Consider the following 12298-nt stretch of genomic DNA (forward strand, 5'->3'; position numbering starts at 1 on the left):
ATAATTAAAGAAATTTCAAAAATTAACTACTTTTCATTTATTAAACTGTCAAAAGTGAACATATTCTACAAATAATTTTTAATTACAAATTTTTTTTGTGAAATATCTTTTTGATATTTATCCATCTGTCTTTTAAAATCTTTGTTTATTCTTTACTGGCTTATATACAAAAACAAAGGTGTTTGTCATTTAATTTCCATAATTTATGTCACTATTATCTCTTAGCTTATTTTATGTCTTTATTACTATTTTACTTTTAACCTTCTCAAGAGTTACTTTTAACACAGGATTTTCTGAGTCTTTACTTCCTTCACTCATTCTGATCATGCCTGTCACTCTATCAAGCAAGGAAATAAAAATGATAGCAGTGATGATATTACCTAGGAAATAACACGGTTTCCTAGTCTAAAATAAATAAATGAAATAAAAAAGGAAAACCAAAAAAGCTGGGTTCTTGCTCTGTCACCCATGTACAATAATAGCCCACTGCAGCCTCAAACTCCTGGGCTCAAGCAATCCTCCTGCCTCAGCCTCACAAGTAGCTGGGGCTAAAGGTGCAAGCCACCATGCCCGATTGATTACCTATTTTTTAAAAAAAACAAAAACACTGTAGATATTTGTAAAACATTGTCATAGTTTTCCAAATACTAATATAACTTTAGCCTTTAAAAACATCTCTAAGAGCTTTGCATATATAAAAATGGACATATCATAGTTGTCTAAAAACAAAGCAGAACTTTGAAAAATATACGGTTTGTTAAATTCTGAATGTTTGACTTACAAGTCCTGACTCTAGGATAATTGTGAGCCAAAAGAAACCGCTCGACCCAGTTTTCCATATTCTGTAGGACCCAGCTGTGTGCCAGTTTATTTCGGGGTGTCTGTACTGCCAACCAATCCAGACACTGAGAAGGATTGTATTCAATTACCTATGAATAAAATGACAAGAACAGAACATAAGGCAAAATGAATGAGCAGTTACTTTTATACTTACTTTTTGTATATGCAATTTTGTATACACTCAGAGCTAAAGTAGTTTCTCAAAAACTAGAGCTTAAAGAAGTTTTGCCCATGTACTTCTCCATTTTTTAAAGGTACTTACTTTTATCAACAGGAAATGAAGAAAATCTGTCATTGTTTTATAAAATAAATTAAAAATAACCAAGTATTATAAAAGACAAATACGAGAACTCAATGAGCTTTTGGTCTAGCTGACTTTTGTAAATTTTAATACTATTTAAAAGTACTTTGAATTCTCTCAACTTTCTTCACTTACTCAACTTACTTCATGCTCAGGTATTTTACTAAGTGAGAATATAAAGTAGCTCATTATCCTGCCCTGGAGAGTTTTTTCTTGGGAAAGGGAAATCCTCACAATCTAGAGCAGGGGTTGGAAACTATGGCCCGCAGGTCAAATCTGTGGCAGCCCATTTTTGTTGTTTCATTGGAACACAGACACAACCACTCATTTACTGTCTATACAGGCTAAATAGCAGAATTGCATAGTTTCAACAAAGCCTGAAATGTTTGCTTTTGGGCCTTTAGAGAAAACATTTGCTCACCCCTGGTCTTGAGCTTTTCCAGAATTACCAAGGAGTAGTTTTGTGACCTCAGCAATAACTCTGGAGGAAAGGAAGTAGTTGGTGTTCCCTTTACCATTTCTGTCAACTGCTGAAAACATGTGGTTTTTATTTCTAGGGCTTACAGTTGCTTTATGGAATCGTTTCTCAGAGTAGGGAAATGAGAACTTTGCATTGGCTACAACCTTATCTTTAAAATGTCTGGGAGACAAGCTAAGAATTCTTTTTCCCCAAACCTTCTGACCAAAGCTGCTCTTCTTCGTTGGATGTGTGACTTACTAGAATCATTTTGGGTATTTAATTAAGAAGAAACCGATACTTAAAATGGTACTGACTGTTTTGTAAAAATGTCAGAAAAACAAATTCTGAAGACTCACCTCCCATATCCTCTGCAGAATGTAAGATGCAAAGGGAGGCATTCCTGGAGGGCCACCAGCAAACTCCATTAGCATAGTTAACAGTTTAAAGAAAGGATTGGCTGCCTGTAAGACACATACATGATTGTGTATGTAAATGAATTTGAACCCCCCTTTTTCAGCAGAAAAGAAATAAATACTCTTCTACATATTACATTTAAATCTGCTGGGTTAGGTCAGCAGTGCTTCATTAGTGCTTCTGCATGTGAACTTGTAATTCCCATAAAGCAACAGAATCAGCTAGGGGATACAAAGTCAAGTGTATGGGAGCCACATGTAACAAACATTTTTCTGGAGATCAAAAGTATTTGGGGGAAGATAACTTAAAAAATTATTTTAAAAACTGCTTAATAAACATTGTATATATGTGAAAAACAATGTTTTAGAATATGTAGATTTTCTCAAATATACAATACACTGTTAGTAACTCCTGCCACAATGTTGTACAACGTATTTTGTGAACTTACTTCTCCTAACTGAAATTTTTTATCTTCTAATCAGCATTTCCCTAAACCTCAAAGTAAATTTTGTTAATGAAGCAATCATATTCTTTAGATTAAGTTTCCTATAATGATCTGTAGCAATACATGTTAATGTCACTTATTCCTCCACATATGTAGAGGCCTAGTTTATTTTTTCCTTGACCATGATTGTATCTGGTCGAAATCAAACAACTTTAAAGTTTAGCATTGGGGGCACTCTGATATACTGAATTTATACATATATTTAGTTGGGAAAACTGTATTTGTAATATGACATGAAGAGGTGATTCAGTTTATTCATAACAGTAATATGTTACTGTGTTATTGGAGACACCCTGGTAATTTTTTTCTTCCAGAACAATTAGAAAGGCTCATATTGTGCTGACAATAGTTTTTTGAGTCTCTGTCGCCCTGGGTAGAGTGCCCTGATGTCATAGTTTACAGCAACTTCAAACTCCTAGGCTCAAGCAATCCTCTTGCCTCAGCCTCCCAAGTAGTTGGGATTATAAATGTGTTCCACCACACACAGCTAGTTTTTCTATTTTTAGTAGTGACAGGGGTCTTTCTCTGACTCAGGCCAATGTTGAACTCCTGAGCTCAAGCAATCCACCTGCCTCACCCTCCCAGAGTGCTAGGATGATAGCCATGAGCCATGTGCCTAGCCCTGACAATAGGTTTAACAACACCAACTAATGTTTACATACCTCAGGAGTCAACTTTGCTATTGATGTGAAAAGCATAGATACAATCTAAAACAGAAAAAGAAGAATTTCAGGATATTCTTTTTTAAATTACCAAAAATCTTTTGAGACTCTTTCTTAGAACTTACATGTTCTGCAAGTCGATTATTGTATCGACACAGGCTGAAAATCAAATTACAAGTTTGTCTTATATTGATGCCATCACGAATATGTTGAAACAGGAATGGAAATCCCTGTTAAAAGCAAAAGTTGTTTATTTAGGAACTGTTATTACTTTGGTGATGATCAAATTATCTAATATTAGAGAAGGTATTACCTTTCCTCCTGTTAATGCTGCCATGTCAGTCTGTGATAATGTCAAATGCCTAAAAGAAAATATTAGTGGAAATAAGTTTTTCTTCTCCCTGTATTACTTTGTGGCTATCTATATCATGATAAACATCAAAATTAATTATAACTGTACCAATCTGCCATCATAAAATGATTGACTATTTTACTTGTTAGATTTGCTTGTTAAAACATCTTTTAGGCAATTTTTCCAAGGATTGGTAAATGCAAGTCCAGATCTACTTTATTTCCATTTAACTAACTCAATATTTTAATGTATTAAAATACTAGATAGGTCTAATTTTGCTTAGAGAGCTGTTTTTTGACATGAAATTTTTTGGAAAAAAAGAGAAAAAAGAAAAAAAAAGGACTGTTAAGAAATCAGTTTCTCCTCCCCATTTAAAATCACTGAGAATTTAACTTAATATAGAGAATTTCAGATAGATAATAGAATTGTATAAGATCACATCACTCAGCTTCAAATTTACCAAAATCATAACTAATTTTGCTTCATCTGTACCCCCACCCACTCAACAGGGATTACTCTGAGGCAAACTACATGTTTTTTATTATTTAATCCATAAATCTCAGTATTACTAAAAGATAAATTTCAAAAACATAACTATAATACTATTATTAGACTAAAAGAAGTCAACAATTCCTTACTATAATACAATATCCAGCGTAAAAATGTATTCAAGTTTCTAAAAAATTTTTAGTTATTTTGCTTGATTCAGGACCCGAGAAAGTCTTTTGTTACAATTGGTTGAAATGTCTCTTAAATCTTTTTATCTACTGACTTCTCCTCCAACTTTGTTTTCATCTTGGCAATTTATCTGTTAAAGAAAGCATGTTATCTGTTCTATACAGTTTCCCACATTTGTATTTTACTGTCGATAATCCTTGTAGTGGTGGTTTAACATGTTTCTCTGTCCTTGTATTTCCTGTAAATCAGTAGTTAAATTTAGAGGCTTGATCAGACCTAGGTTTGATTTTTCAATCATGGATATTTTGTGGGTGGTGATGTGGACTTTCATCAGGAGGCATACAACGAAGGTTTAGTCTTTTTGTAAGGTTTTCAGCCAACAATCATTGTTGCCCAGATCCTTTATTTCACTGGGGGTTGCAAAATAGTGATATTCTAATTCCAATCATTTCTGCTTATTTATTAGCTTGAATATCTCTATGATGAAACTTCCTCTCAACCACCATTTGGTTGCCAAGAGGTACATACACTTCTTGTAGATAGAATAAATGCTTGATATTACTTCCAGTATTTATCAGTTTTCAAAATAATGATTTGATTACCTAGTACACTCTAAAGGTTGCCAATGTTTTTAATAATCTTTTTAGGCAGTATTCTAAGTTCACAGATTTAAACATCTTTGATGTGTTCCACAGTCCACTGCAATTATTGATGCTCAACCTTTTCCATCTATAACCATTAGAAACCTCCTGTACGCTGGTTTGAGCCCTTTTAACATGACCTCAAGTAATCTAAAATAACTACCTTGTTTTCAAAAAAGACAAAACATTCCAGGCTTTTCATTCATTTCTTTCCCAAGACCTGGATAGGTCATTTTCCCAAGGAATCTAAATTTTTCCAGTGGAAAATGAGATCTAGAGACCACAATCTAGATGCCAGGGATTCTCATTATTTCTGGGTTGTACAGGGTTTCCAGGCCTTTTCAGAAAAGAGGTAAATACTACATTTTCTGTGTGCTTAAGACAAAATAAACTATGAATTCACACTGATATTTCCAAGTCAAATTCAGTTTTGAAGAAATTATGTACAAATAATGCAATTTTATATCTTTCTTCTTTCCACTGAAAATCTTGGGTTCTAATGAGAACAGCTACTTATTTGCTTTATTCTCTAATATATACATTATATAATTCTAATTAAATTTCTAACAACATAATTACTTAAACATTTTAAGATAATTTTGCAGTTCTCTTTGTCTTTCATGTACATCCCACCAGGAACATATAGTTAATGTGTTCTGAATTTAACTCCTTTTTGGTGGCTATGCCACCTGATTAATATATAGTTAGGTTCGTCTTATTTCGTTGTGCTTTTGATTTTTAGGAACTGCTTTTTATTAACTCATTTACTTACAGATACATTTACATGATTCCAAAATTAAACTTGTCAAGCTTCCATTCCCATTCCCTCCACCCTGTTGTTCTTCCCCTAGCCACTGGAAACCATTTTTTTTTAAAGATTTTTATTTATAGTCAATTCTTGATATTTGTGGTAGTTGTGTTCTATAAAATTCTCCAAACACTGAATTAACATATATCGAATCATTGCTCCTAGAGGAATTACAGGATTAAGATACAGAGCCTCACAGGCTCTTGTCACAACATGTTCACCAACTGATAAATATATTACCTTATTTTATGGGTGTTTCTGTTTAAAAACACCTTATTTAACACATATTATTGACTCATTAACATTGAACTCATGGACAACAGTATTACTGAAATTTATCTACCACATACATTTTCTCTGTTAAGGCACACCATAGCCTTCTGGAGCTTAGAAACACTAAACAGCACCATAGCACTACGCTTGAGAGCCATTTAATTTTTTTTAGAAGTGGAGTCTCGCTGTTGGCCAGGCTAGAGTGCACTTGTTATTCACAGGCATGATCATAATTCACTTAGCCTCAAACTCCTGGATTCAAGCAATCCTCCCACCTCAGCTTCTTGAGTAGCTGAAACTATAGGCATATGCCATGACACCTGGCTAAGGGCCATTTTAAACAGTAATAACAAGTGAAAAGCATAAAAATTTTTCACAGTGTATATCACATAAAGTACATTTGTTTACAATATGAAAACCAAAACAAGAAATCAAATTGTAGCTTTGTTTGCCCTCAACTAGAAAAGTATTTGTCCATCAACTTAAATTTTTTGCCATCCCGCACATACACGTCTTTGTGAATGACTGCAAACACTCCCAGGGTCAATGTTGGCATTCAAGTAAATTTCAGTAAGTAGGTGAATCTGCAAATGGCAAACCCATGAATAATGAAGATTGGTTGTACACACATACTCTCTCTCACAGGTTCCTCTTTCTTAAAAAGTAGCATACAACATACACTTTTCTGCACTTTTTTTACTTCGTAATACACCCTGAAGATTTCTCCATGGTAGTACATGTAAATTCCGTATTTCCTTTTTTTTTTTTTAGCTACAGAGTACTCTTTTGAGTGGATGTTGTTTTTTGTCAATAGTTTCATTTTGATGGACATCTGGCCGTTTCTAGTCTTTTGCTATTAGAAAAACTGTTCGAACAAACAGCTCTACCTATGTATCTTTCTGTATTTTTGGGACAGATTCCTAAAAGTGGAGGTGTTAGGTTAAAAAATGAAAGCACATATAATTTTGTTAGACATTTTACTGAATATTTCTTCAATGACTATTCCTAAAATAACTCAGAGACAAAGTAGAAGTTTGGTAGAATAGACTGAAATTCTATGACACAAGAGTTGATGAACAGTGGTGTTAATTATGTAATAAAAGCTAGTGAATTAATAGTGAAACTATTATGTGAAAAAGAATTAAAGCCAAACATGCTTTAAGCATTTTGAATGTTGAAACATTTCACCTTTCTGAGCGAGACTGTTCAACCAAAAGAGCAACTAAAGCTATCATCTTTTCAAGGGCAGCTGGCCTGTATTTTTCTTCTGCCAAAGAAAGGATATCTTCTTCCTCTTCTTCCTCTTCCCCTTCTTCCTCTGATAATACTTCAACTTGAGGCTAAAGAGAACAAAATTCAATTTTAATAACGTAGTAATTTTAATGTAATTTTGAAAATAAACAACTTGTTTTTACATAACAACCCAGGGTAAATAATGGCAAGAAAATGTATCACAAAAAACAATCATACAAAGGCCCAACTAATGTAAAACATAGTCTAAACCATATTCAGGACAATGTTAGACCAAACTGGGAGATTTATAAAGAATAATTCTCAGCACTGCCTATTTACCTCCTTTAATAATTTCTTTGTTCTAATAAGGAAGCTCATTGGAAGATAAATCACGATCAAACATTATGAGTATAATACAACGATATTTCCTATTTAATAAAAATACCAGTTATACAAAAGAAATCCTTATTTGTAATTCCCCATCACCACCCCCAAGACAGAGTCTCATTATGTCACCCTCGGTAGAATGCTGTGACATCACGGTTCACAGCAACCTCAAACTCTTGGGCTTAAGCAATTCTCTTGCCTCAGCCTCCCAAGTAGCTGGGACTACAGGAGCCTGCCACAACACGTGGCTATTTTTGTTGTTGTTGTTGTTGTTGTAGTTGTCAATGTTGTTTAGCAGGCCCGAGCTGAGTTCAAACCGGCCAGCCCTGGTGTATGTAGCCGGTGCCCTAACCACTGAGCCCTTATTTGTAGTTTTGAGATAATCCAAATAGTAAGTATTTCAAAGAGATACTCACTTGGGCTTTGAAATTCAAGAGACTGAAAAGATTTTATGACCTAATAAAGCAAAAAGAAAGCAGGAAAAACAAGTAGCCCTATAGGCTAGAATTAAATATTATCAGTGTATATTCTATGAAGCATTATAACAGTGGTTAAGAATTTTAGCTCAGGCTGGGCGGGATGGTCATGCCTGTAATCCTAGCACTCTGGGAGGCTGAGGCAGGTGGATTGCTGGAGCTCATGAGTTCGAGACCAGCCTGAGCAAAACCGAGACCCCCATCTCCACTAAAAATAGAAAAACTGAGAGAAGAGGATCGCTTGAGCCCAAGAGTTGGAGGTTGTTGTGAACTATGACACTCTGGCACTCTACCCGAGGTGACAACTTGAGACTATGCCTCAAAAAAAAAAAAAAAGAAAAAGAAAAAGAAAAAAATAGCTCAAATCCCAGCTCACTGTGATCTAATTAATTTCTCTAAGAATCAAGAACTTCATCTGCCAAATAGAGATAAAAATAGTATCTATCTCTAATAGTTAAAAAAAAAAACAAACAAGAGTACAAATAGATGATACAATACAATGTGGTTGTTAAAAGATAGTATAAATGTATTTTAATATTAATATGCAAGCAACTTAAATTTTTGAAAGTGTCTGGTAAGCTTAAAAGCAAAGGGCTTAAAAATATGACCATCAAAATGTCCATCAAAACAATATACTGTTGATAAGACCTCTAAAGTAGGTGGTGACCAGTTTGCATATGCTTAGTTGCTTTGTTCTAGGTCCTTACCAGTGACTTTTATTACTCAGATTTTTTTTTCTTGCTATATTCATTAAAATTACATTAAAAACACAAACCAACCTTAGGAATTTTAAGGGATTCTAATATCTCATGACTTTGTATGATGTAAACTACTGAAGACATGGCTTTTAAATCCCTAATACAAGACAAAATTGTACTTACGTTTTCAGGTCCTTTTGTTCCCATGTAAAAGTGTACCATTGTGGATATGGCTTGCAACGAAAGCAAAAATTGGCTCTAAAAATTGATTTAAAAATAGAAAATAAAAATAATTAAGTTCTAAATACTGAAAATAGGCATATCATCCAATAAATAAACAAGATATAGCCTTACCTCTTCTTCACCCATTTTAGCAAATTCGTAAAGGAAGGCAAAATATTCTGTAAGATGTTTACTGTGAGGTTTCACACCATGTTCCATAATTAATAACAGAGTTCTCACAAATCGAGTGACACAAGAACGACCACCAATATCTTCTACTGAGGCATCCATATCATCTGACCTGAAAAGTTAATTAAATAGATCTTAGAGAATGTATGAATTTGGGAACGGATACTGTTTGGGAGAAAAATTATTTAAAAAAACCCAAATAAAGCTCTGTTATCTTTGTGATAATTAATAATACAAGGAGCTGAATTTCTATTACAGTGACTGGCTAAATCAATACAAACCAAAAGATTTGTGGAAAATTTTGCAGATGTACTTATTTAAACATAAAACAAAAATAGTTTTCTCTACATGACTTGCAGTATATTATAGATTATTTTTAAAAAGAAGAATCTAGGCCAGGTGCGGTGGCTCATGCCTATAATCCTCACACTCTGGGAGGCTGAGGCAGGTGAAATGCTTGAGGTCAGGAGTTCAAGACCAGTTGGAGCTAGAGCAAGGTCCTGTCTCTAAAAATAGCCGAGCTTTGCAGCAGGCACCTGTAGCCCCAGCTACTTGGGAGGCTGACACAAGAGGATTGTTTGAGCCTAAGAGTTTGAGGTTGCTGTGAGCTATGATGCCACAGCACACTACAGAGGGTGACAAAGTGAGACTCTGTCTCAAAAAAAAAAAAAAAAAAAAATTAATTGGCCCAGCACTTGTGGTTCAAGCAGCTAAGGCGCCAGCCACATACACCTGAGCTGGTGGGTTCGAATCCAGCCCCAGCCTGCCAAACAACAGTGACGGCTGCAACCAAAAAATAGCTGGGCATTCTGGAGGGCACCTGTAGTCCCAGCTACTTGGGAGGCGGAGGCAGAAGAATCTCTGGAGCCCAGGAGTTGGAGGTTGTTATGAGCTGTCATGCCACAGCACTCTACCCAGGGTGACAGCTTGAGGTTCTGTCTCAAAACAACAACAACAAAAAAATTAATTAAAAAAGAAAAATCTAAGGCATCAACCTGTGGCTCAAAGGAATAGGGCACTGGCCCTGTATGCCGGAGGTGGTGTGTTCAAACCCAGCCCCGGCCAAAAACTGCAAAAAAACAAAAACAAAAACAAAAACTACATATTCCAATGTGGACACTTATAATATTTTGTAGGCAGATCATCACAAAACTTAAAAATACAATTCTTACCCATCTTCCATTCCTGGCTGTAGATAGAGATGAGCATGTACTGGTCTAAGTCTCTGAATCACATGGATACATAAACGCTGAAACATCTGTCAATAAAAAAGGAACAACCCAAGAGCCAACTCACATCAAATCAAAAAGATACCACTGAAAAGTTGACATGATTCAAAATTCTCTGCCACCCACTTATATTTTGCACAAAGATTATCTTTTGATATTCTAAAGCTTTATTGGAGTCTCAATTATAGTCTACACCTCAAAGGCAAAGTTAGCATAGAAAACAAGATTCGGTTTTGTGACAATGAATAAAAAACCTTAACAAACTACAGGTTTCAGTAACACAGATTACCAAAACAAAGTTCCACTATGCTAGTGGAGATACAGAGAAAAGAAAATCTAGCATCTATCTTCTACAGAGAAGTGAAGCAGAGCAGAACAGTTACTTGTCACAGAATCAACAGCTAGGAGAAAGAAATTAATTTAAGTTTATCAAAAAGAAATATGGATTAAAAATGACTGAGGAGGCTCAGCACCTATAGCTCAGCAGGCTAGGGTACCGGTCACATACACCAGGGTTGGTGGATTCAAACCTGACCCGGGCCTGCCAAACAACAATTACAAAAAAAAAAAAAAAATAGCTGGGCCTTGTGGCAGACACCTGTAGTACCAGCTACTTGGGAGGCTGAGGCAAGAAAATCACTTGAGCCCAAGAGTTTGAGGTTGCTATGAGCTATGATGATGCCATGGCACTCTACTGAGGGCGACATAGTGAGACTGTCTCAAAAAAAAAAGACTGAGGATTCTCTAAACATATAGAAACCAGTAATAAGAAAAAATATTTAACAGTTAGTTATTTGTGAAATGCAAACCCAAACCATAATAGGATACAACTCCATATCCACTAGTGTGGCTGAAATAAAAAGACAATAGCAAGTGATTAAGAAGATGTGGTAAAACTGGAACCTTCATTTATCACTAGGGGAAAAGTAAAAGGGTATTGTTACTATGAAAAACAGTTTGGTGGTTTAAAATTGTTAAACACAGAGGGACCAAATGACCCAGCAATTCTACTTTACAGTATACACCCAAAAGGAATGAAAATAAATGTCCAAACAAAAATTTGTATTGAATGCTCATAGCACCATCATTCAAAATACCCAAAAAGTAAAAACACCTCAAATGTTCATCAACTGATAAACAGATAAACATAATGTGGTATACCCATTGAAATATTATTTGGCAAAAAAAGGAAATGAAATATGGATACATGCTATAACATGCTATAAATCATGAAAAGAAAGTTAAATCAAAGCAGCAAGTCATAAAAGACCATACGCTGTATGATTCTACTCATGTGAAATAGGCAAATCCAGAGACAGAGAAGAGGCTAGTGGCTGTCAGGGACTAAGGGAAAGGGAGAAGATAAAAGAGGGAGTAGCTATCAGGGGCTGAGGTCTTTTTGGGGTGACAAATATTCTAAAATTAGATAGTGGTGATGGTTACTAAACTTTATACTTTGAAAGGCTTGAGTGAATTTTGTAGTGTTAAGAATTATATCTCAATAAAAGCTGCAAAGTGGCATAATTTAGATTTACTTTTTATTTATTTATTTTTTTTTTGAGACAGAGTGTTACTATCTTGCCCTTGGGTAGAGTGCTGTGGCATCACAGCTCACAACTCTTGGGCTTAAGTGATTCTTTTTGCCTCAGCCTCCCAAGTAGCTGGGACTACAGGTACCCACCGCAACGCCCAGCTATTTTTTTTGTTGCAGTTATTTAGTTGGCCTGGGCTGGGTTCGAACCCGCCACCCTCAGTGCATGTGGCTGGCACCGTAACCAGTGTGCTATGGGTGCCGAGCCCAGATTAATGTTTTAATTGTCTAATTTTTCCAGTGAGTTAAGGAAAACAAATTGGTTCATATAACAGTTTAGACTTAGTCAAAGATACGAGTTACATTAGAACATAACTCGTATCTTTGACTAAGTCTAAA

At 35.1% G+C, this 12298-nt stretch overlaps 1 protein-coding gene across 4 annotated transcripts in view; it reads right to left on the reverse strand.

Annotated features, from left to right (window-relative positions):
* Nucleotides 1-12298, reverse strand: part of USP34 (ubiquitin specific peptidase 34) — a 276477-nt gene that overhangs the window by 27443 nt on the left and 236736 nt on the right. For all 4 annotated transcript variants that reach the window (XM_053589538.1, XM_053589537.1, XM_053589535.1 and 1 more), the window contains exons 59-67: nucleotides 10312-10397; nucleotides 9083-9251; nucleotides 8912-8986; nucleotides 7123-7274; nucleotides 3496-3544; nucleotides 3308-3412; nucleotides 3183-3227; nucleotides 1958-2062; nucleotides 782-929 (exon numbers count right to left, since the gene is read on the reverse strand). In XM_053589538.1, coding sequence (XP_053445513.1) covers nucleotides 782-929; nucleotides 1958-2062; nucleotides 3183-3227; nucleotides 3308-3412; nucleotides 3496-3544; nucleotides 7123-7274; nucleotides 8912-8986; nucleotides 9083-9251; nucleotides 10312-10397 — 934 coding nt within the window. The remainder of the gene's footprint in view (nucleotides 1-781; nucleotides 930-1957; nucleotides 2063-3182; nucleotides 3228-3307; nucleotides 3413-3495; nucleotides 3545-7122; nucleotides 7275-8911; nucleotides 8987-9082; nucleotides 9252-10311; nucleotides 10398-12298) is intronic.

This window comes from Nycticebus coucang, chromosome 4 (genome assembly GCF_027406575.1).
Source record: "Nycticebus coucang isolate mNycCou1 chromosome 4, mNycCou1.pri, whole genome shotgun sequence".
NCBI lineage: Eukaryota > Metazoa > Chordata > Mammalia > Primates > Lorisidae > Nycticebus > Nycticebus coucang.